Source organism: Giraffa tippelskirchi, chromosome 8 (genome assembly GCF_054371585.1).
Source record: "Giraffa tippelskirchi isolate mGirTip1 chromosome 8, T2T-mGirTip1v1.2.pri, whole genome shotgun sequence".
NCBI lineage: Eukaryota > Metazoa > Chordata > Mammalia > Artiodactyla > Giraffidae > Giraffa > Giraffa tippelskirchi.
Window position 1 is genome coordinate 24,960,968 of NC_137282.1, and position 23,863 is coordinate 24,984,830.

At 39.1% G+C, this 23,863-nt stretch overlaps 1 protein-coding gene across 6 annotated transcripts in view; it reads right to left on the reverse strand.

Moving 5' to 3' along the window:
• Positions 1–6,207: 6,207 nt before the first annotated feature.
• ASAH1 (N-acylsphingosine amidohydrolase 1) overlaps positions 6,208–23,863 on the reverse strand; it is a 30,342-nt gene continuing 12,686 nt past the window's right edge. For 2 of the 6 annotated variants that reach the window (XM_081521668.1, XM_081521672.1), the window contains 13 exons: positions 20,732–20,778; positions 18,727–18,817; positions 17,909–17,995; positions 17,018–17,096; positions 15,074–15,148; positions 14,185–14,230; positions 13,233–13,377; positions 12,691–12,745; positions 12,477–12,558; positions 8,685–8,816; positions 8,457–8,580; positions 7,976–8,032; positions 6,208–6,774 (listed from right to left, as the gene is read on the reverse strand). In XM_081521668.1, the coding sequence (XP_081377794.1) occupies positions 6,685–6,774; positions 7,976–8,032; positions 8,457–8,580; positions 8,685–8,816; positions 12,477–12,558; positions 12,691–12,745; positions 13,233–13,377; positions 14,185–14,230; positions 15,074–15,148; positions 17,018–17,096; positions 17,909–17,995; positions 18,727–18,817; positions 20,732–20,778 (1,110 nt within the window). In that variant the 3' untranslated portion in view covers positions 6,208–6,684. Of the gene's footprint in view, positions 7,199–7,975; positions 8,033–8,456; positions 8,581–8,684; positions 8,817–12,476; positions 12,559–12,690; positions 12,746–13,232; positions 13,378–14,184; positions 14,231–15,073; positions 15,149–17,017; positions 17,097–17,908; positions 17,996–18,726; positions 18,839–20,731; positions 20,779–23,863 lie in introns of all 6 variants that reach the window. The other 4 variants (XM_081521669.1, XM_081521673.1, XM_081521671.1 and 1 more) reach the window with 4 other exon arrangements.

A 23,863-nucleotide genomic window follows, 5' to 3' on the forward strand; every position in this document is an offset into this window, starting at 1 on the left:
TCCTAACAGCACAAAAATAGATGTCACTGTCTCTACAAACAGAGGCCAGAGAATTCTGTCCAGTTCTAAATAGTGGCCATGTCTAGCTTCAGGCTCTAGGATGACTAACTGTAGCAGCCCTTGCCTGAAGCAGTGATCCAATAAATCCTCTTTGATGCTAACAACTTCCTCCTGTGACACTGTAGTCACTGAGAAGGGGGTGTGTTGTGTGTGGCAGGGAGCAGGAGCTGAGGAAGAAAATGGGACAGAGGATTCTTCAGTGTCTTAAGATCTACAGAGACCTTGCCTTTTCTTTTTTGCTCAACATGGTATCCACAACACCTAGCAGACCACCCATGTTGTTGAATGTGCTCCCAAGTATATTTTTAACAACCTTATTTGAGGGATTACTGTGAACTCTGTGCAACTAAGTTTTTACATAGGTGTACACCAGTGAGACCCTTACCACAATCAAGATAATAAACATATCTATTGTCCCCCAAAGTTTCCTGAGGCCTCCCTCTTGGGAATCCTTCCGTCTAGGCTCTGCCCCACTTCACTTCACCTCCAGGCAACCACTGACTTGGTGACACTTTTGATTAGCTTGCATTTTCTAGAAACTTACATAAATACAACTATACGGTATATAAGTTTGTCTGGCTTTCTTCACTCAGGGTATTAGAGATTCATGTTGTTGTTCAGTCGCTCAGTCGTGTCCAACTCTTTGCGACCCCATGGACTGCAGCCCACCAGGCTTCCCTGTCCTTCACTAATCTCCCGAAGCTTGCTCAAACTCCTGTCCATTGAGTTGGTGATGCCATCCAACTATCTCATCTTCTGACGGCCCCTTCTTCTCCTGCCCTCAATCTTTCCCAGCATCAGGGTCTTTTCCAAAGGGTTGGCTCTTTGCATCAGGTGGCCAAAGTATCGGAGCTTCAGTTTCAGTCCTTCCAATGAATATTCAGGACTGATTTCCTTTAGAATTGATGGGTTTGATCTCCACACATGACTACTGGGAAAACCATAGCTTTGATTATACAGAACTTTGTCAGCAAAGTGATCTCTTTTTTAATACACTGTCTAGATTTGTCCCAGCTTTTCTTCCAAGGTGTAAGCATCTTAATTTCATGGCTGTAGTCACCATCTGCGGTGATTTTGGAGCCCAAGAAAATAAAGTTTGTCACTGTTTAATTTTTTTCGCCATCTATTTGCCAATGAAGTGATGGGACTGGATGCCATAATCTTTTGAGTTTTTTGAATGTTGAGTTTTTAAGCTAGCTTTTTCACTCTCCTCTTTCACCTTCATCAGAAGGCTCTTTAGTTCCTCTTCACTTTCTGCCATTAAGGTGGTGCCATCTGCATATCTGAGGTTATTGATATTGAGATTCGTGTAGCATGTATCAATAGTTCATACCTTTGAATTGCTGAATATTACATCATATGGACAAACTGAAACCACTAGGTGGCATTTGGGGGCGCTTCGAGGAGCGCAGTGGAGTTTTCTTGTCCATGCCTGGTCAAGCTGCGACTGTGATGGCGCAGTGGAAGTGCGCAAAAAGGCAGTAATGTGCTAAAAATGGTAAATCATCTCAGGTTTTAGTATGTCATCTTTTCCTTATATTTTAGTTTTTAGTGTGCACAGAGGAGTTATCCTAGGCGCTTACTGAGCTCACTGGGCAGGGACATGGGTCTCATGCCACTATTGTTTTATTGTTTGGGGGCATGTCCCCTGCTTCTGTTGCATGGTTTTGTTGCTAAGCAAACAGGCTTTCTTGAGTGATCTGGAATTCAATGACTCAATAGCCAAAAGGGTTGAATTAGGTAGTTGGTGTTTCCAAAATGACTTAATTTATGAAACGATAATTATAGGGCCCTGGATACATCACTGTGTTGAACTTTTTGACTTACAATGTGAAGTGAGTTGGTCACAAGCTGTTTATTCTGTCTAGGTGGAAAATACTGTTTTGGCACATGGGGCTATAGCCAGGAGTCCTAACTCTTGATTTCTTCCCACCCTTTCAGATCAGAAAGTACTGTTTTTGGAACATAGGGCTACAGCCAGGAGTCATAATTCTTGATTTCTTCCCACCCTTTCATATTTTTTAGGTTTAGAGGTCTTCTGTTAGGTCTTCTTTCTCCGTCTTTCAGTTGCCCCAACACAGGCACCTGTTACCAGTACTCATAATGGACCCCTGGCCAAGTTGGGGAGTTATAGGCCACCTGACCCCATCTCCCCAGGGATGTCTTTGGAGGATGTGCCAGGGATTCTCTGAAAATGAATCTGGTAGTAGAAATAGAGGAACTGTAGTCTCACCCTTAAAAATGTGTTCACTGATGTCATTTAACTACAATTACTAGTAATTTGCATGTCTCAGGAAAAGCCATTCTCCCCACTGCTGGTGGAAGTGCATAAAGATTCAGACATTCTGGAAGGCATTTCAGTAGTGTCATACAAAATACGTGTGCACCTAAACACATCTTTATCTGTTAACCTGCTTTGTAAGCTTTCATTCCAAGTATGTTCACTACAGCATTACTTATAACTGCAAAGCCATGAAAATAAACTAAATGTCCACAAATTGTATTTTAGAATCCTACAAAGAATTTTAAAATATGATGAAAATTGATAGTGTCATGAAAAGAAATTCATACAGTTAAAGGAACAACAAAAATGAGCATAGGACATAGACATAGCAGAGTTTGTGTGAGGGGTTACCTCCTGGGAGAGCAGCAGAATTAGAAAGAGTGAAATAAAGAGATTTTGTTTCTTTTGTTTCACTGAAGAAAATAAACTTTTTTACCAAAAGGAGTAAATTACTATATTGTTTGTATATTTATAAAAATAGTAAGATAATGTAATCCAGTGGCTTCTTGTATAGAAGCCATCAAGTAGTTCAGCAGTGTAACTGAAAAAAGTAGGTCTTACAGAAACTTAATGTGGTATCTGCACACAGACAGATCTTTTATTTTACTATATCTGGGTTACATAACCATATTAATAAAATTTTAAAATTACTATTAAATCTTGTGGCCATATCTAAAGCAAAACATGAAAAAAGAACATTCTTTTTAAATAAATTTGTTGTTAATGTCATGATAAAAAAATTGCACCTAGTTTTTTAAGCTGAACTCTTAAAATATTAACTCTGTAAAATACTGTTGTTCACAGTGCTACAAGTTTTAAATGTGTTTTAAGAGGGAAAAGTAACTCTACCTATAAACTAATGGAACTGTCAAAAATAAAATTATAAAAAATACTTCAGTAAAACGTACACTTATGTTTTCTGACTACCTTAGCAAAGCTGCAGTTTTTTTTTTTTAATTTTATGGTATTTTACACAGAATAATACAACAAAGGATAATTGCTTTGGTTAAAATTCTTATCAATGACCTGAAAATTTTAATAGCTCTTCTGTTTTTAATGGCAAATTTATCGCTAAGTAGCTGAGTTAAAAAAAAAAAAAATTAAAAGCACTTCTATTCAACCCTTGAAATCTAGGATCTAGCTGGATAGTCTCTTATCAGGTCTATGATTTAAAAAAAGAAAAGAAAATAGGAGCTATAATCTCTTCTAAATAACCACCTACGATTAAAAAAAACCCTGGCATATTGAGAGCTTAAGGAGATGATAGAAAAATATATTCCATATCAGATTTCTTTGGCGATGGCAGATTTTCTACATGGAAATGATTTGAAAAACATAAATTTTTACTGGTTTATTCTTTTGGTTATAAAACAGCCAAACCTCATTCCTTGGTCTGTGGTTGCCCTAAAAATTTGGCAAATATCAAAGATCTTCCATTGGGCCTTGATTTCTTCCTGTTTTAAATACAGGGAAAGTAAGTGGCAGAGCAAAGACTAGAACCCAAGTCTCGTAACGCCCAGGGGTGCCCCTTCCCCTATGTGACATAATCGTTCACTGGCAATGAGAGTTATTGCCAACTCTAATTGGCAATAGTTTCAATACTGAAATTATTACATACAAGAACTCAGTATCCTTAAAGGCAAACTGCAGTGAAAATTTTACTCATTCCATCTAGCAACTGTAAATTAACAGGAAAAATATATATAATCTATTTTCTATAGTTCAGACAATAAACTTAATTCTCTACTGATAATATCAGGGTGAGCCAGTGATTAAGTGTTAGTTACACAATGAAATACTTACTCTCAGTAACTAAAATGAAAAGTCTTACTTATTCCATTTGGTGATATGGTCCGTTGTAGTTTGAGTACATGAAAAACAGAAACTTTTTAGCATCAAGGTTTTTCTTCTTGGTCATTGATCCTGCAAGTAGTGAGGTTGCACTTAACCCACAAACACCTGGGCATACATGGTCTTGCACTTGACTTGTTAGACTTCCTCTCTCTTATCATTATACTTTGAAATAATGCTTTCAACCCCGTTTCATATCTTATCTATATGTGGGAGCTGAAATTATTTAGCCCAGTGGGCGACTGTAGGGCGTAACTTGAATTAACTATGTTTTCCTGAGATTGATATATAGTGTTGGTATTGAACTTAGGAGTTACATGTTTTCAAAACATATTTACTGCCTGTGTGTGAGATATACATGTTAACCAGGTGTTATCTGTGTATAACCACCATTTGCAACTGACAGGCTGTTTGGAGGCATCTGAGCTACTCCCATAATTGCTTTTAACAATGCACATTAATTTGCTTCCTGTAAATTAAGTGTCATCATTATTTTGAAGTATTTATTAAGAAAAAATTCATCCACTTATGTCTGTGAATAAAGAAAACTACAATGGTCCTGACATCTCCAACAGCACCTGGATATCAGCTGCTCCCTATCTGCCTGCTAACCTGAGATGCATTTTAAGTCTGGATTCATAAAGCTAGAAGAAGCCTTGGGGGAAAACAGGGTTGAAACCCTCACCTGACAAAGGCAGGCTTGAGGGGGCAGAAAGGTGTGGTGGCTTGTCCCAGGGTGCACCACTGGGTGATCAAGAGTCAGAGCCAGGCCTCCGGGTGTCCATCCAGAGCGCTGTTGACTCTGCTTCCTCACCTTTTCTCATGTCCCGGTACACAGAGAAAATGACACTGTCTTAAGACACGCTGAGGTAAACTGCAGGGGACATGGGACTTCATGAAAAATTCATGACATTTTCTACTAAAAAATTATGAAATGTGCAAATTACAGAGGATTTTTAAAAATCAAATCCTGTTTTTAACACACAACCTCTTGTAATTCTCCTTGCTTCACTAAGGTAATACTAGCATCACTGCAGTTTGGTGGAAGCACCCCCTGTGTCGGGGGAGAAGCTGCCTTTGGACGCCTACATGCTAGGTTGATAACCACTGAATTTACAATGAGTCATGTAAGACTGTGATCACTCATAAGTTCAGTAACCCACTTACATAACCCTATAATGTTAATTCAAATATATTCAGCTTGGATTTCTCCATAGGCGCCACCCTCAAACCAAACACATACATATACACTCAATCAGCGTACATGACTGCTGACACTTCTTCCAATGACTACTGAATGTCACAAAGACAGCTGACATTATACAGAAATGAAGTCTTGCCCAGCTGGCATACATTTCAAAATTGTGAAAATATGAAAGGTTAACAAGTTCTGTTAGCACTTATAAATAGATTGATTTCTGTAACACATTTTTAGTAATTTACATTTAAAAATATACATACTGAGCGCAAGGACAAACTAAAAAATGTATTCAATGATACTTAACGAAGAGTTAAGTAATGGTTCGTATCCTATTTTCCATTTGTCTTTGACCTGATTATTTACTATTGATTCACAGAACCTGGGACTGTTTTTGAAATTTAATAACTTCCTGGGGTTAGTTGAAGGCTAATTATGAAAAGGAAACACCTCAATTCTGAGTATAAAAGCCTGCCTTGCATACTGGTTACTTAAAGAACCCCAAAAGGTACTACTCGTGCATGCTAAATAAGTCTCTTCAGTTGTGTCTGACTCTTTGTGACCCTATGAACCATAACCTGCCAGGCTCCTCTATCCATGGGATTCTCCAGGCGGGAATACTGGAACGGGTTGCCATGCCCTCCTTCAGGGAACCTTCCCGACCCAGGGATTGAACCCGCATCTCAACATCTCCTGCATTGGCGAGTGGGTTCTTTACTACTAGTGCCACCTTCTATTCAGACTCAATGTGATGCTCATGAAGAGAAACATACAGCTGAATGCCAGTCAAAATTAGTGAAATACAGACAGCAGAGACAATGGTGTATTGACTTTAATAGTAGTTAGAGCCAGGAGGAAAAGACAAAAACATACAACAAATACGTAGATAAAAGTGAAAAACTGAGTTAATGGGGGCTATTGAACTGTTACTCACACGCAGGTACAGGATTCAGTGCTCACAGAGAATCCTGGCTTTATTCCATGGAGGAGGGTCCCACCACAGTTTTAGTTGCCTATCCCCGCCCCCAAATGTCAGACCAAAATGAATCACAGTAAACTCTGGATGACTGCTGTACTTCACTGAAAGAAGTTATCTGTTACATAGCAATCATCTACCATTATGGCAAAAAGAGCCTGTGAACTATAAACATACTCTGCAGGACAAGCACACGCCTCAAAGAGAAACTGCCCTGAGTGTCTGGAAGGAGATTGGACGGCCGCTCCACTCAGCCCCACGTGAGCTCCCCGTCCCGATGTCACAGAGGGCGCGTCCTGTAGGCCAGGTGTGTGCTCACCACCCTATGCAGGGGTCTGGGCAGTCCCGCAGGTACGTCTCAAATTGACCTTTGGTAACATCTATCAAGACTGTGTATACCGTCAGCTGAAAGAAAAGTCAACTTTTACTTGAAGGATTTTTCAGTTCTTCAATTATCCTACTTGTATTAGCACTTCTTATGGAACTGCTTATGAAGCTTCTTAACATTAAATTTGTTGGTGGTGTCCAACTGCTGAGTTGTGTCTGACTCTTTGCGATGCCATGGACTGCAGCATGCCACGCTTCCCTTAGTGGATATATGTATATGTGTGTGTGTGTAAAGACACAAAACAAAAGATCCATATAATAAGTCAATAATAATGAAAACAACTGACTTCAATAGAACCATTACCACGTCATAAACAGGTGTGGGAGAGAATGTTCAGTTCTTTACCAGGTCTTAATTCTGTGCAGTATACTGCTTCACCAACAATGCTTTAAGGCTCACTTAACGCTCCTCAATGCATACTTTCCAAAGACCAGTGGTGTACTGTGGAGTATAAAAAGCGTAGCTTTGGCTTTTCTTATCCTGGATGCATTTCTCATGCAGTGAGACATGCACAGTAGAAGATACACACCCAACTCACACAAGAATCTATAAGTAACCCAACCGTGAACTCAAGCAAAGATGGCGTGGGCAAAATGAGATGTTAGGGTCAGTGGGCAGAGGGAAGGCTTCCCTCAGAAGCCAGGTTCTCATCAAAATGCTAATGGGCAGGACACATAGAGCCACACTGATCTTAGGGGTCAGCAAAAGAAGGGAAGGAACAAATGGAAAAAATCAGAGGAATCAGAAGACTTCTGCATATTTTAGCTAAAGAGTAGGGAAAAGGGAAAAGGCTATAATAACGTTTAAGAAAAAAACCTAATCCACTAAGAAAAGTTGTCTGAAAACAGACTTCAGACTTCGTTTTGTCTAGTATTAGGTGTTAGTTGCAGCATACAGCATTCAATTCCTCATGGACAGAGAAGTCACTAATAACATGCTAAATTCAATCCAAATGCCATGTAAGTAAAGTTGGAAATAATACTCTGACCAAACTGGATATCAAGCTGCAGTGACCAACTACTTTGTCACACCCCAAGAGTTACGCTTTTGGTCACACAAAAACATTTTAAAAAGCAGTCTTAAACCAAACATGAGTTGGAATTCTAGCTCTGATTGATCCAAGACAAAGAGGGGAAAGGTTTAACATGGGATCAAATTCTTTTCCTAAAATATATATATACACACACACACATTATGTACATATATTTAAAAAAATACCTTGTTGAGGACAGGTTTTGTTGACAAGACATCATATATGGTTGCAAATGAGATATTCTAAAACACAAAAATAGTTATTTTCAGTACATTAAATACAGATGTTGGCAGCTTTATCCACACAAATGGGTCATTAGACCAAGATATTCTTCAATCAACCTCCCCCAACCCCCATAAAAGAATTTCCCTGGGGTCACTGTTGTAGGTGATGATTCTAATATAGCATGCTTTCTGTCTTCTCTTCTTTCCCTCTTCAATTCCTGACATTCAACTCCACCGAGTGGTGTCCACCATTAACAAGGGAAAAGTATGGCAAAATTTTGCTCTTTTACATTAAAAACAAAACAAAAACTCAGTGGAAACTGTCCAGAGACAATGACTGTTAGGAGGTTTATAAATTCTTTAAAGGCCAATGAAAAATGTTAGAATGGAGATTATCTTTAATAGTCACCATTTCTCTCTATATATGACACTGGGAATGTACCTCTTGGGTTGTCCGGTTCAGACACATCTTCGCAGGTGTTCTGCGATCATCAAGGAACAAGGGATTTTTCCATCGGTCATAATTTGTTTGTACCACATACCATCTACCCTGCTTGGGGTTGAGTCTAGATACAAAGAGAGATTTTTCCTAGGCTTTCCGCCTTAAACCCACACATATGTTTGTCTATGCTTTAGTTTCTGCTTGTTTTGCTTGAGCAAATGTACTTACTCATATACATCCAGAGACTGTTTTCTGTCTCGTGTAATCACACAACCCTCCCCAGACTGGTTGCCTCCCAGGATAAAGTATGCTGGGGCTAATATCTTGGTTTTGGTCAATATATTCTTGGTTTCTTCGTAACTACAAAGAAACATTTAGAACAAAGGAAATGCTTTTAGTTGACCTGAAATGGAAATTTTTAGCTGTGGAACTAAGGGAAAACATCTGAGGAACACGTTTTTCTAAAAAGGATAGTGAACAATGGCTCAGGGAGAAACAGTCCCTAGCTCCTACGCAGTGAAACAGTGAGATCTGAAATGTTCCCTCAAACGTGAAGGACAAACAAAACATCCTCAGGAGATCATCATCTACCCTTACAGTCTATATACCTTTTACTCAACAACAGAACTAGGGAAAATAATATAAATTATTTTATTACTTGAAAATCAGAGCTATCAAAAATGGAAATGGATTTTCAAATAAGACTACTAAATTTTATGCCCTGGAAATCATTAAAAATAGGACTGATATCCATTTATTCTAGGTCATTTGGATGGTAGTACTGGCTAAAGGAAGTTTTGCTACTACCAGATTTCTGTACCACCACAGAATATAACTTCTAGGTTAACAGGTATTTTGATTTAAATGAAGATTTTGTTATACAAAATTTTTTTCTGTATGGGTGGGGGATTGTTTGCATACCAAGAAAACTTCACAGATGCCCTTCACAGATGCACTATCCTTAGCACATTTTAAGTAAGTAATTTTCTTGCTGTAAACACACACACAAACATGAAGAATTCCATGTGAGTGTCAAAGGTTCACCTAAGAAATTCTGAAATAGTTTCTCAGTGGAAGATAAAGCTCAGAAGTATTTTAATATTAGTAATTTAAAAGAAACTACATTAAAAGGTTCATGTACCATGATGCAAAGATGGTTTCAACATCCACAAACTAATCAATTTGATACACCCATTAAACAATGAAGGATAGATGAATGGATGAAGAAGTTGCGGTACATATATACAATGGAATATTATTCAGCCATAAAAAAGAATGAATTTTTGAGTCAGTTATAGTGAGGTGGATGAACCTAAAGCCTGTTCTACAGAGTGAAGTAGGTCAGAGAGAGAAAAACAAATATTGCCTATTAATACATACATATGGAATCTAGAAAGATGGCACTGATGAACCCATCTGCAGGGAAGGAAGGGAGACGCAGATTCAGAGAATGAACCCGTGGACACAGTGAGGGAAGGAGAAAGTGGGACAGATGGAGAAAGTAGCATCAACATATACACACCACTACCTGTCAAGCAGAAGCTGGTGAGAAGCTGCTGTATAACAGGGAGCCCAGCGTGGTGCTCTGTGATGTGGGGAGGAGAGGGAGGCCCAAGAGGGAGACGATATTGCGTTGTCATATGGCAGAAACCAACACACTATAAAGCAAGTTTCTTCCAATTAAAGAATAAAAAAAAATGAAGGATAAAAATATGATCTTAACAGACGAATTTGACAAAATTCAACATCTCAAAAAAGTGTATGCAGAGGGAACATTACTTAACATAATTAAGGCCATATAAGAGAAGCCCACAGTTAACATTATACTCAACAGTGAAAAGTTAAGTTTTTCCTCTAAGATTAGGAACAAGACAAACTTGTCCACTCTCACCATTTTTATTCAATATAGTACTGGCAGTATTAGCCAGAATAATAAGGCAAGAAAAAGATATAAAAGGTATCCAAAACAGAAAGGAAGAAGTGAAATTGTCACTATTTGCAGATGACATAATACTATAATAAAGACTCTCCACAAGAAAAAACTTTTAGGAATAATAAATTCAGTAAAGTTTCAGGACAGGAAATCAGTATACAAATATCAATTGTGGTTCCATACACTAGCAACACGATCAGAAAGAGAAATTAAGAAAATAGTCCCATTTACAATCACATCCAAAAGAATAAAATACATGGGAATAAATTTAACCAAAGAGGTGAAAGACCTGTACACTGAAAACTATAAGACACTGATGAAAGAAGTAGAAGACACAAATAAACAAAGATATTCCACGGTCATGGATTGGAAGAATTAATGTTAAAATGTCCATACTACCCCAAAGAAATTTACACAGATTCACTGCAACCTCTATCAAAATTCTAAAGGCATTTTTCACAGAAATAGAACAAACAATCCTAAAATCTGTATGGAATAACAAAGGCCATGAATAGCCAAAGCCATCTTGAAAAAGAAGAACATCTATATTTCAAACTGTATTACAAAGCTACAGTAATCAAAACCATGCTGCTGGCATAAAAACACGTTGATCAATGAAAGATAATAAACAGCCCATAATTAATTTATGAAAAAGGAACCAAGAATATACACTGGGGAAGAACAATCTCTTCAAAAGATGGTGTTTGGGAAACTGGACAGCTACATGCAAAGGGATGAAACCAAACCACTATCTCACACCATACACAAAAATCAAAATGTATTAATGATTTAAACATAAGACCTGAAATCATAAAACTCTTAAAGGAAAACAGGTAATACACTCCTTGACACAACTTGGCAATAAGTTTTAGATCTGACACCAAGACAAAGGTAACAAAGACAAAAATAAACAAGTAGGACAATGTCACACTAAAAAACTTCTAAACAACAAATAAAACCTTCAACAAAATGAAAAGGCAACCTACTGAACTGGATAAAATATCTGTAAATCATACATCTGATAAGGATTTAATATCCAAAATATATATAGAACTGACACAACTCAATAGCAAAAAACAGACAATCTGATTAAAAAATGGACAGAGGATCTGAACAGATGTTTTTTCAAAGATGAGATATAGGTGGCTAACAGGTGTATGAAAAGGTGGGAAATGTGAACCAAAGCAATGATAAGGATCATCTCACACCTGTCAGACTGGCTATTATCAAAAAGACAAGAGATAAGGGTTGGCCAAGATGTGAAGAAAAGGGAATCCTGTGGAATTTGGTGGAATGTAAATTGGTGCAGTCACTACGGAACCAGCAGTATGGAGGTTCCTCAAAAAACTACAACTACCACACGACCTAGCAATCCACTTCTAAGTAATGATCTGAGGACATGAAAACACTAACTCAAAAAGACAGCTGCACCCCCACATTAACTGCAGCATTATTTACAGTAAGCCAAGTTATGGAAACCACCTAAGTATCTAAGGATGAATGGATAAAGAAAATGTGGTACGTATACAATAGAATATTATTTAGCCATAAAAAAAAGAATGAAATCTTGCCATTTGTGACAACATGGATGGGCCTTGAGAGCATTTTGCTAAATGAAATAAATTAGACAAAGACAAATACCATGTGATTATACTTGGAAGTGGAATCTAAAAACAAAAAATAAAAAAAATTCACAGGTACAGAGAACAAACTGGTGGCTGACAGACATGGGGGCAGGGTGGTGAGAGGTGGGGGAAATGGGTGAAGGGGGTCAAAAGGTACAAACTTCCAGTTATAAAATAAGTCAAGTCCTGAGGACATCATGTACATCATAGTGACTACAGTTAATAATACTGTACTGAATATTTGAAAGTTTCATAGAGAATAAATCTTAAAAGTTCTCATCACAGGGAAAAAAATTGTAATTGTGTGGTGACAGATGTTAACTGGACTGATTGTGATCATTATGCCATATATACAAATATCTAAACATTTTGTAGTATGCTTCTTATACTAGTACCAATTATACCTCAAGAAAAAAATTAAAAAAATAAAAAATGTGATAATAAAGCAACCGAACAGATTACCTTGTGCTGTTTTCTAGAACTGATCTAATGATAAACCCTATCCACTGGGCATCTTTCTTTCCCAAAATCCATTCCATGACACCTGGAAGAGATCAAACACACACAGTGTCACAGGACCTAGAAGAGATTTAAACTATTAATCAGAAAGCACAGCCTAGCGTTCTTCTTCAAACAGCTATGAAATTCCCATTTCATTTAAGAACTCTCTACTCACCCATAAAACCACCATCAATACTGAAGCGTTCATTAAGCGTAACACTAAACAGTCCCTGAAAAGAAAGCAGTGAGGTCAGAAACCTCCATCATCCTGTTTAAGGCCCTCTCGCTGTGCTGTTTCTGTACTGTTATATATCAGGGCCTAAATCAAGGCATGATACTATCACCTTCTGTTAACAGCTTGTTCAAAGCATTTTTCACATCTAGTGTGTGAGATAAGTAGATGGATGTTATTGGCCACACTTTTCCAACAAGGAAACTGAAGTTCAGGGACTTAACAACTAACCTGCCTGAGGGGCAGAGCCATGGCCAGAATCCAAGTTTACACTCACAGCCCTAGAGACCCACCACGGGCTTTATCTCCATAAAAGGCTCAGAAATCTTCACTTCCCCCTACTCTTCTCTACCTTGTGAGCTAAAGGTAACAAGAAGTACACTGGGACGAACTGGGGCTTCATATTCTTTTCAGGTTCTCATTTCCTTAGACTCCATCATTCACACAGAGCTCCCTGTAAAATCTGGTAACAACAGATTCCTTACTGGTTTGAATCCTGTTAACATGCCCACATAGCCAGCAAAGGTTGTCGCCTTGAAGAGAGTTTTATTGTTTCTTTGGAAGTCTAAATTCACTGTTAAAGGTTTTAGTTCCTCAGTTACGACCCAGGTATCATTATTTATATTCCACCTACAAAAGACAAATTTCAGTGACATTTAATAACAGTGACGATAAGGATGAATATGACGACGACGGTCAGGCATTACGCTGTGCTGTGTGCTGTGCTTGGTCTTTCAGCTGTGTCGAACTCTTCGTGACCCCATGAACTGTAGCCAGTCAGGCTCCTCGGTCCATGGGGATTCTCCAGGCAAGAGTACTAGAGTGGGTTGCCATGCCCTCTTCCAGGGGATCTTCCCAATCCAGGGATCGAACCCAGGTCTCCCACGTTGCAGGTGGATTCTTTACCATCTGAGCCACCAAGGAAGCCTGGTCAGGCATTATACCAGGTGCTTTATCGACCTAATCCCCAATGATCAATCTTCACAAGGATTTTCCAATATAGGTAAGTTTCATCTTCCATTTTCCGTAAGATAAAACTGAGGATCAGAGAAGTTAAGTAACTCCCCCAACATGACACAGCCTATAAATAGCAAATCCCAGATATTTAGGTCACCAATTACAAAGCACTGTCATATTTTTTTTTCAGGAAGGTAAAGAAGACACATGAAATAGAATGCTATTCTTCTAAGCAATAAAATAAACTAGATGTAGACTTAGGGCCTTCACACACACTCCACATTTCTGTTTACTGGGTACAACTCAGGTATAAACTCTCAACTGAACAGGAGCGTGCTTAATCTGGTCTCAAAACTAAAGAATCTAGGGTCTTCCTTTCTGGTCATATTCTGGGAATGAATTGGTACTTAACTTTTTCATCAATGTAATACCACCTACTAGATTTAGGGATTGAGACACAGCAAATTGTTCTTTACTTACCCAAGAAATACTCCAAAGTCCATGTTTCGCCCATGTAGTAGATGACCTAAATTGAAAGCAAGCAGAAGAGGCATGTAACAGCAACTATGACAGGATGATTTGATTCTAAACGAAAGCTGGACACTTAACTTTGATTAAGTGATATTCCTAACTATTCAACAGTAAGAATTAAGTAGCACCTAACATCACAAGCCTTAACAAGATGAAAAGGCTGTCCCTGTCACACTGGTCAGATTCCTCCTCAGTACCTGAGAGCACAGGGCTCCAGGTAAGATTAGAAGATGGGGAGAAGATCAGCGGCCATGTTTTTTGGTTCACTGTGACACGGTTCTCCTCAGACGAAGCTATCTAGCCCTCACCTAATGTGACTTACCAACACGCCCCCCTTCAGGGACTGTCACCTACAGCTATACCCAGAGTACAGGTCAAAAAATAACAGCGAATCAGGGTACATCACCCTGGGCCTTGTAATCTAAGGACTCGTCAGGAAAAATATGGAAAAGTGAAGCTGGTCTACACAGGGTCCCTTGGCCGGAAAATGATGGGAGAAACTCTGTTCTGCCCCTGTGAGTACTTAGATCAAATCACAAATAGGGGTATAAGTAGCCTATGAGGACAAGTAAGAATGTTTTCAGTCCTGACACAATTCGTGCAAGAGGTCCGCATGCCTAAATTAAATTTTAATAGCTGTTACAGTGATCTTAAAATAAGAACAGTTTTCAATTCACTTTCAAAAACTTAATCAAGATCTATAAAACCCTATGCAACATGCACATATTATATGCATAGCAAGCCTGTATTTTACAAGTTCTAATTTCATTTATTTCAATATTTTTCTTCTGTTTTGTGCTTTGTACCACCCACCCTCCCCCAGCACACATTCATTTACCTTCTTTGTCCTCTGTTATTATTGAAGTACAAATGGTAAAAAATTCATAGAAAATATTGAATAAAATAATCTCTCCTATGAGAAAAAAAAGGAAATTTTCTGGTCAATACACAGAATCGTGACATTGTTAGAAAATTATTTTCTAAAAAAAGGTGTAACTATCATCATTATGTGAGTTTTTGCTTCGTCAAACGTTAAGTGTCTGCAGATACTCTGAGTGAGCCTGCATGGCTGGTCAGGTAGGGGTCTCTCCCTCTGTCAAAGGCACTACGGGAATTCACTGAGGGAAGGATAGCCTTTTTAGTACACAGTACTGTCAATTGGAAATAACTTGGAACTTTGATCCCTAACCCATACCATATGCAAGTTAATTCAAGATACACCATGGGCCTATCTGTAAAAAGTAAACAAAAGTCATAGAGAAGAAAACACGCAAGAATTATGTTTTGGGGGTAGGCAAAGATCACTTATGTTAGTCGCTCAGTCATGTCTGACCCTTTGCGACCCAATGGACTACAGCGCACCAAACTCCTCTGTCTATGGAATTCTCCAGGCAAGAATACTGGAGTGGGTAGCTTATCTCTTCTCCAGGGGATCTTCCCAACCCAGGGATCAAACCCAGGTCTCCCGCATTGCAGGCAGATTCTTTACCAGCTGAGCCACAAGGGAAGCCCAAGAATACTGGAGTGGGTAGCCCATCCCTTCTCCAGCGGATCGAAGGAACCCAGGAATTGAACCAACTGGGGTCTCCTGCATTGCAGGTGGATTCTTTACCAGCTGAACCACAAGGGAAGCCCAAGAATACTGGAGTGGGTAGCTCATCCCTTATCCAGCAGATTGAAGCAACCCAGGAATTGAACCAACTGGGGTCTCCTGCATTGCAGGCAGATTCTTCACCAACTGAAACACTGTGGTTCGGCTGGTAAAGAATCCATCTGCAATGCGGGAGACCTGGGTTGGGAAGATCCCCTGGAGAAGGGGAAGTATTCCAGCCTAGAGAATTTCATGGACTGTATAGTCCACGGGGTCGCAAAGAGTCAGACACGACTGAGCAACTTCCACTTTCACTTTTTTTACCCACTGAGCTATCAGGGAAGCCCCAATTAAACCATAATGAGTGAACATAACACACTCAACAAAATGCCCAAATAAAAGAGAGTGACACTATCACATGGAGAATCAGCAAGTGGAAAAAAGTCTTGTATCAATACTATGCTGTCAACAGTTACAATCACTTTGAAAAACTGGTTGGCAGAGACTCCAAGGCTAAATACTCAGCTACCCTATAACCCAGGTCATATCCCAGAGAAATGAGTGTACATGCCCATCAAGGAACATGAACAAGAATGTTCATAACTCAAATGTGGAAATGACAAATATCCTAGTCATACAATAGCCTACTACCTATAATAGTATGTACAAGAAACCGGACAACAGTTCATATTGTTTGGCTCTATTTGTACGACGTTTAAGAGGCAAAACTAACCTAAGGTGGAGTCCAAATAGTGGTTACCAAGAGGTTCAGAACTGTGCAGAATGGAGCAGGCTGAATTGCTATAATTTGTTTCTGTATCTTGTTCTGAGTTGTGATTAAATGCATGTATGCATGGGGAGTCCCAGGTGGTGTAGTGGTAAAGAATCTGCCTGCCAATGCAGGAGATATGGGTTTGATATCTGGGTTAGGAAGCTCCCCTGGAGTAGGAAATGGTAACTCACTCCAGTATTCTTGCCTGGAAAATGCCATGGACAGAGGAGCCTGGCAGGCTACAGTCCATGGGGTCGCAAAGAGTTGGACATGACTGAGACACACACACTCCTGGATTTTAAAAGTTCAATTGATCTGTATTCCTAAGATCTGTGTACTTCACTGTATGCATTACCATACCCCAATAAAAAATTGGGGGTACTTTATTAAATTTTTTAAAATTGCAAAGTGAACTTTACCTAAAGGGATTTCAGTAACAGCTGCAATCCCCTTCATTTCCTCCTCGAAAGGGCCAGGGAAGTTGCCAAGCAGACCAGGCTGAAAAACAAACACATTAACAATCATTCAACTTGAAGTCTGGCTTTGAGATTTGGCTATTTTACATGTACTCTGTACTAGCCATTGTTGCCACAATAGGTGATCAAAGCTTATTTTTTTTGCCTAAGGGGTTAAAATCCCTGTGTTTTTAAAAACTGATTAATTTTTGGCTTTGCTGGGTCTTCCTTGCTGCGCATGGGCTCTTCTCTAGTTATGGCAAACAGGGCTACTCTCTAGGTGCGGTGTGAGGGTTTCTCCTTGCAGTGGCTTCTCTTGTTCCGGGGCATGGACTCTAGGTGCGAGGGCTACAGCGGTAGTTGGAGCAGTAGATGGAGTAGTAGATGGAGCAGCAGTTGGAGCAGTACATGGAGCAGTAGTTGGAGCAGCAGATGGAGTACTAGTTGGAGCAGTAGATGGAGCAGTAGTTGGGGCAGCAGATGGAGTACTAGTTGGAGTAGCACATGGAGCAGTAGATGGAGCAGTAGTTGGAGCAGTAGTTGGAGCAGTTGTGGCCTGCAGGCTAAGTTGCCCCATGGCATGTTCATCCACAAACCATTTCTTTTATAAATACATTAAAGAGCAACTGCCGAAATTTACCATGCTATTTTACGTCTTGTAATATTACCAAGCGCCAGAATTTTAAGTCCCTCTGAAGTTTTAACAGTAGTCTGAAATAAAAGCTAATTTGTCCAAGCGCCTTAGAAGAGGCTGTCAAATTATGCCTTTAAATAAGTACAGAGCCTTCGCTGAAACGTGTATATATGTGGCCATGTATGTCTTTAACATTTATTGTGGGAAATAATATTTCTTACCAACTTTTGATCCACTAACTGTACAATTTTTCCACTTGGCACAAATGCATTTATTATATCCTTCATGGAATTCACTATAACTTTCAGCTGAAAAATAAATTTAAAAATTGAGAAGAGACATAAGGAAGTGTTGACATTTAACATTAATCTTGATATAGAAAAGTATTTGAAGACCATTTCAGACAAGGCTTGTAATTAATGTACATCCATGTTTACTAAATGATTAGCCCTGTTTTGTAAATCACAATAATCATAATTGTCATTATGTCACACTGATCTGTATACCTAAGATCTGTGCACTTTACTGTATGTATACCATACCCCAATAAAAATTTTCTGAAAGCCTATAATCTGTATTTTAATCAAGAATCACACAATGAAATATAGAAGGTTTTATTTAGACTATGTGTGCAATGAATATATATATTAATAAAAAAACTGAATGCTTTTTAACAGTTAAAGATTAATTTTCGTGTAACAAAAAACAGATACAGACTTTTGACTTATCTATATGTAGCTAAATAAAAGAGTACTATTTAAAAACATATGTAAACAGACATATCTTTAACATGACACGTGATTAACTTCCGATGATAATACATGATATGAGATAAAGAAACAAACGCAGAGGCTAGTAAAAATCGAGAAGCTACAGAGAAATGACATCTTCTTTTCTCTACTATCATTTATTATAAATGGCAGAGAACCACAGAAAGCAGATTCTTAAACTACGTGGTACACAGTATCATGATGTGTTCTTTTAAATACAATTATATTCAGTCAAGTCAGAAATAAAAGATTTAAGAATCACACCCTACCGCTGGTGCTTTGACCACCATCAATTCATGCCATCTTTTGTACGGTGGTAAATCGAGATTTATGGTGTACCACGGAACCGGACCCCTGTAACTGCAATGAGAGGTGTATCATCTTGAAATGTTTAAAAGCAGTTTCTTGATGATGGTTAGATAGTTACATCATTATAGGTATGTTAGAGACATATTCTTAATAACAACAGAGAAGCTGGTACTCAAACCAAAATTTGCCAAAAAGCTCATTTTCCACTCAGCACTTCTGTCCTGGGTCATTTATACAATGCCATTTTAGAAATCCTAAAATGGAATTACAGCATTATAGGAAGGTTCATGCATACTGGTGATAGGTAAAATAATCAGTTTTGGCTCAATAGCTGTATGTAAACTGAATATCACTGCTAGAAAATATATGCCTTTTTTTTCCATCCTAAATCTCTACAAAGATTTAGTCTAGGATCTGGGCACTTCTCCAAATGGTTTCCCGGTTTCAGAATTCCCTCTTAGACAGTCTCAACACTGTTGTCAAATCACTGACTCTAGACCTGGCTTCAGTAAGGTCACTTTTAAGCCCCCAGAATGGCAACACAGTATATGAGCTTCCCACCACTGACTTCAAGAACCTTCACTACTGACTCAGCCCTGCTGCTCTTCCTACTATACGTCCTCTCTTCTCCGTTTTTGTTTTGTTTTGCTATGCTGTGTGGCATATGGGACCTAAATTCCCCAACCAGGGATCGAACCCAGACCCCTTGCATGAAAGCACAGAGTCTTACCACTGGACCACCAGGGAAGTCCCCACGTTCTCTCTCCTCATTCTTCTTAGTAAGTCCAAGCCAAGTCACTGTTTGATTATATCCATTCCCTGAAGTCTTACTCTTCAATTTACACATAGCCATTTCTACTGTGAGGATAGTAGCAACATGCACTACCTGATCTGTGGAGCCAGGGCTGAAATCCTGATGATGAACTCTGCAACTATTCTCTGTCGCCACAGAAACATTATCTTCTGGCACCTGTTACTGAACTGAAAGAGCCTCTTAAGGGTGTGCCATTCAGTAACTGATAAGCTCAAAGCTGCCTAAAAATAGCCAGCATTTGCTCCTTTACTGCCCTGCTCCAGAGAAGCAAAAGGTGCACTCTGGTGGGTGCTCCAATGTTACCAGGCTCTTAAATATACAGACATAAATCCAGACTGATTTCTATAGTGGGGGTGGGTTAAGAGGGGATGTGTTAGTTCCTACAAGTCACAGAATTGGGGTCCTATGTATACTTCTGTAGTCACCAATAAGAATAATTCTTTGGTTAAAGCAGTATGCATTCTGTCTTCCTTTCCCTGCAGCAGGCTGCTCTCAGTGCAAGGGAAGAGCAAGGAGAAAATGGTGACTGTTCCTGACACCTCTTCCTTCTTTTTCACATTCTGTACCCTCTGGGGTGGTGAGCCATTCTTAGGTTTCTCTCTATTTAGCCACGTAGGATTTGAAAAGGCCAAAACCCTAAAATAAAAACATTAATGTTCAACACACTAAAGCATGATATTGGCTCTTCTTGTGTTTTCCAATCCTGTTTTGGCATCAATAGTTTTGATTATCATGGGCAGGGTTTATTTTTTTGAATGTTTCATGTGAGATGCTGCACTCTTTTGTTTCAGCATGATGGGGTGGTTTATACTCAGGCATCACAGAAAATCACAGGTCACTTCTGCATTTGTCAGGATGAGAAAAATACTTAGGGGTAAATAGAAGAATTTAGTGGAGAATGCTAATCCTTTTCTTCTCCCCCTGATTTTGATGGGCTCGAAATGGGACATTTCATCATGGGGTATTTTCACATTTGTTCAAAGTCTTAGCCAAAGGCATACCACACAAACCTGAGGGGAAACAAAATCATCTCAGGATAGAAGACATGACTTAAGTAACATAATCTCGTTACTTCTGTGAGATCATACTTAACATGGAGAGAAATCTCCAGGAAGGTCAGAGTGCATCCTGCTCGTCTGACATTTACTCACGTGGGCCCCGAAGGAGGATAGGTTGATTTTCTGCAGTCTTCGGTCCACTAAAAAAACAAAGACAAAAGTTTCAGAAAAACAGAGTAGGCAATCTGCAAAGACAGCCGGTGAAGACAAAATCAAGTATGATTTGTCATTTTAGACCATTTCAATGCCTTTTAAAAGTCTTTTCCTCCCATGAAAACTTCAAAATCTCAAACTTAAGTGCGTTTTCAGTCTCTTCAATTTGCACTATCTGCCAGGTATTGTAATTTGGCCTTTCTACTGCAAATATATTCAGTTAAAAGGAAATAAAAAGAATATAGATTGAGACTTCCTTGGTGGTACAGTGTTTAAGACTCTGTGCTTCCAACGCCGGGGGTGTGGGTTCAATCCCTGGTCGGGGAACTAAGATCCCACATAAATGGATGTAGAGCTGAGTCACTCTGCTGTACATCGGAAACTAACACAGCATTGTAAATCAACCGTATTTCAATGTTTAAAAAATTAAAAAAAAAAAAAGCAGATGGAGGGAGCTCCCTGGCGGCCTAGTGGTTAGGATTTCGGGCTTTCAGTGTTGTGGCCCAGGTTCAATCCCTGGTGGAGGAAATGAGGTCCCAAATGCCCTGTGATGCAGCCAAAGGAAGAAGAAACTGCAGAAAAACGTTTATGACAACTAGGTTGATTTATCACTTGCCAGGATCTGATATTACTTACAATTATGAGGTAACTCTACTGCAAGAAATCTGCATCCTAAACCAGACTTTCAGGGCACAAGGCTGGGCACCATCATACTCTGGCCCTTCATCACCCCAGCCTCCGTGTACAGCCGCATGCAACCACACGCTGTGCTCTCTCACCGTTCACGCCTCTGCAAGCACTCGCTTTGCCTTCTGCCTACAAGGCCTGCTCTCCACCTTGTAAATTCTTGGCTCCAACTTCTAAGATCCAGCTCAGACATCTTTTTGGTGATGTCTTCATCTACTTGCCCTGGGAGAATAGCTACCCTCTCCTCTCTACTCCCACAGCACACGTACACATCTCCCTTGCTACCCTTCTGATGGGCACTGTAATCTTCTGTGCATCTCTTCATGACCAGACTGTGTTCTTGAGGCGTGTGCAGAGCCCCCACTCAGTGGCCACCACTGAGGTAATGAAGGAACGAGACTGTTTTTAGGGAACATGGTTTAGTCTTAGCAGCAAAACAGAAACAGTTCTCAGTATAAAATGACTTTAAAAAATCCACACTGATTTATCATTCTTTTATTACTAGTCTCAAGATACCAAGGAGCGTTCATCTACTTTTTGCTGGAGACCCAATATTGCAAGAGAAAAAAAAATTGTTTTAAAGAAGCATAAATTCACAGTAAGAGGAAGGTGATGTAGGAAAGGAACTAGCACTGTAGTTTGACCTCAGAAAATATATCTGCAGCAAATTTGTGTGGGAATGGAGATCTCACATCCTGTTTTAACTTTTGATCGCCTGGGAAGTGTATAAGGTAGTTTGATGTTACCTGATATTCAAACATTAATTGTCAAATACCACAGTATGTTTCTCATACAAGTACCATTTTGTTTATAATTTTTGGTTGAACTCATTAAAAAACAGCACTAAGTGTAAACTTAAATTATCAAAGGCTATCATTAGAACTTAAGTTCCATTTCTACATGATTGGAATATAAAATATTAGATATTAAATAGTATCGACTTGACAGTTCAGTATCAAATTAGCACAAGCTAATTTTCAAAGCCAATCAGTGTTCCGTAAGACTGACTGAGGGTGGTTCTTATTCAGAAAAATTTCAGTCTCAGTCCTGAGTTCAGAAGTTGTAGTAAAACTGCACTGCTGCCATCAGGGGCAGGGACAGTGAGGATACACAGCATCGATTTCTTATAAAATTCACACACGTGAAAAATCTGTGAGAGCAAAAGAAGTTCATGGTTAAATAACAACAATATGATAGATTTAAGTATGTTCCACAAAGTACCTGCCAATCAACAATAAAGTTAATAACCACAAGCTTTAAACATCTGGCATTTTCAGAAATTTTGTACATTTGTCCAACTAAGCCTTTTTCCTGCTCCACCACTATTAACTGTTACATACCACAGCAGATTCCACCTCAGGTTTTAGCGAACTACTAAATTCTCAAGTTCTCTGAAAACACCCTTGGCCTGATGCTGCTTTATGCGGACTATTCATAAAGACTAATTCTTTAGTCTCAAACTTGGCATTGGATGCTCTAATAAATACTGATAAGTGATCAGTGTCACGAGTCAAGAAGATAACTGGGAATCATTTGCCTTGTTCTGTAGCTGATCTTGACGCTGCTGCTGAAGCCCTAGGCAGCAGCAGTCTTCGGCTGAAGGCTAAAATAGTGTGAAACAAATTTTCTCAGGACACGTTTCTTCTATTTCTGTCATCAAATGTGATTTCATCAACTCACCTTTAGTAAATGGCTTTCCTTGCTTTGCTTATAAATAAGCTACCTGGAGACTTAAATTTGGTTGCAGCCTCATTTTACTTTTTAAAATTAGTCAATAAATTCTGCAGTGGTAAGATACTCTACATGTTGTTTTTATGATCACTTTTTTCCCTAGGAATTGAGAACACCGTGATGTCTGCGTGGTGTTGCAATGTCAACATACACTGTATTCTTTGGATACAACTCTAGTGTCACTGTGTAATAAACACAATGCTCTGCCAGCTAATTATCAAGAAAATCCCTACTCCGCTTGGCCTCAAGAGCACATCTGAAGTCCATTTTCCTCGTTATGGTGTGATAGGCTTAGCCTTGGAATTTTCTTAAAGATTAAAATAACGTGATGTGGCAATTCATGTAGCACTGAAATGCAGATGAGTTGTAAGTGCATAAGTGCCGTCTGAAACGCAGTGAACGGCACTGAAAGCCAGGCGCGCACTGCACTCAAGACTCTTCAGGAACAAGCCAACTGCCGCTGCCTGAAGCAGCCACAGCCAAAATGCAAACAAGAGCACCTGTGGCCAATACAGCTCAGTTTATGGACCCTGATGTGTGAACTTCATGTAATTTTGACACGTCATGAAATATGAATCTTTGGATTCCCTCCCAACTTTCTTTCCATTTGTACCCTTTTAAATTTTATTTTGTTATTTAACTTAATTTATATTG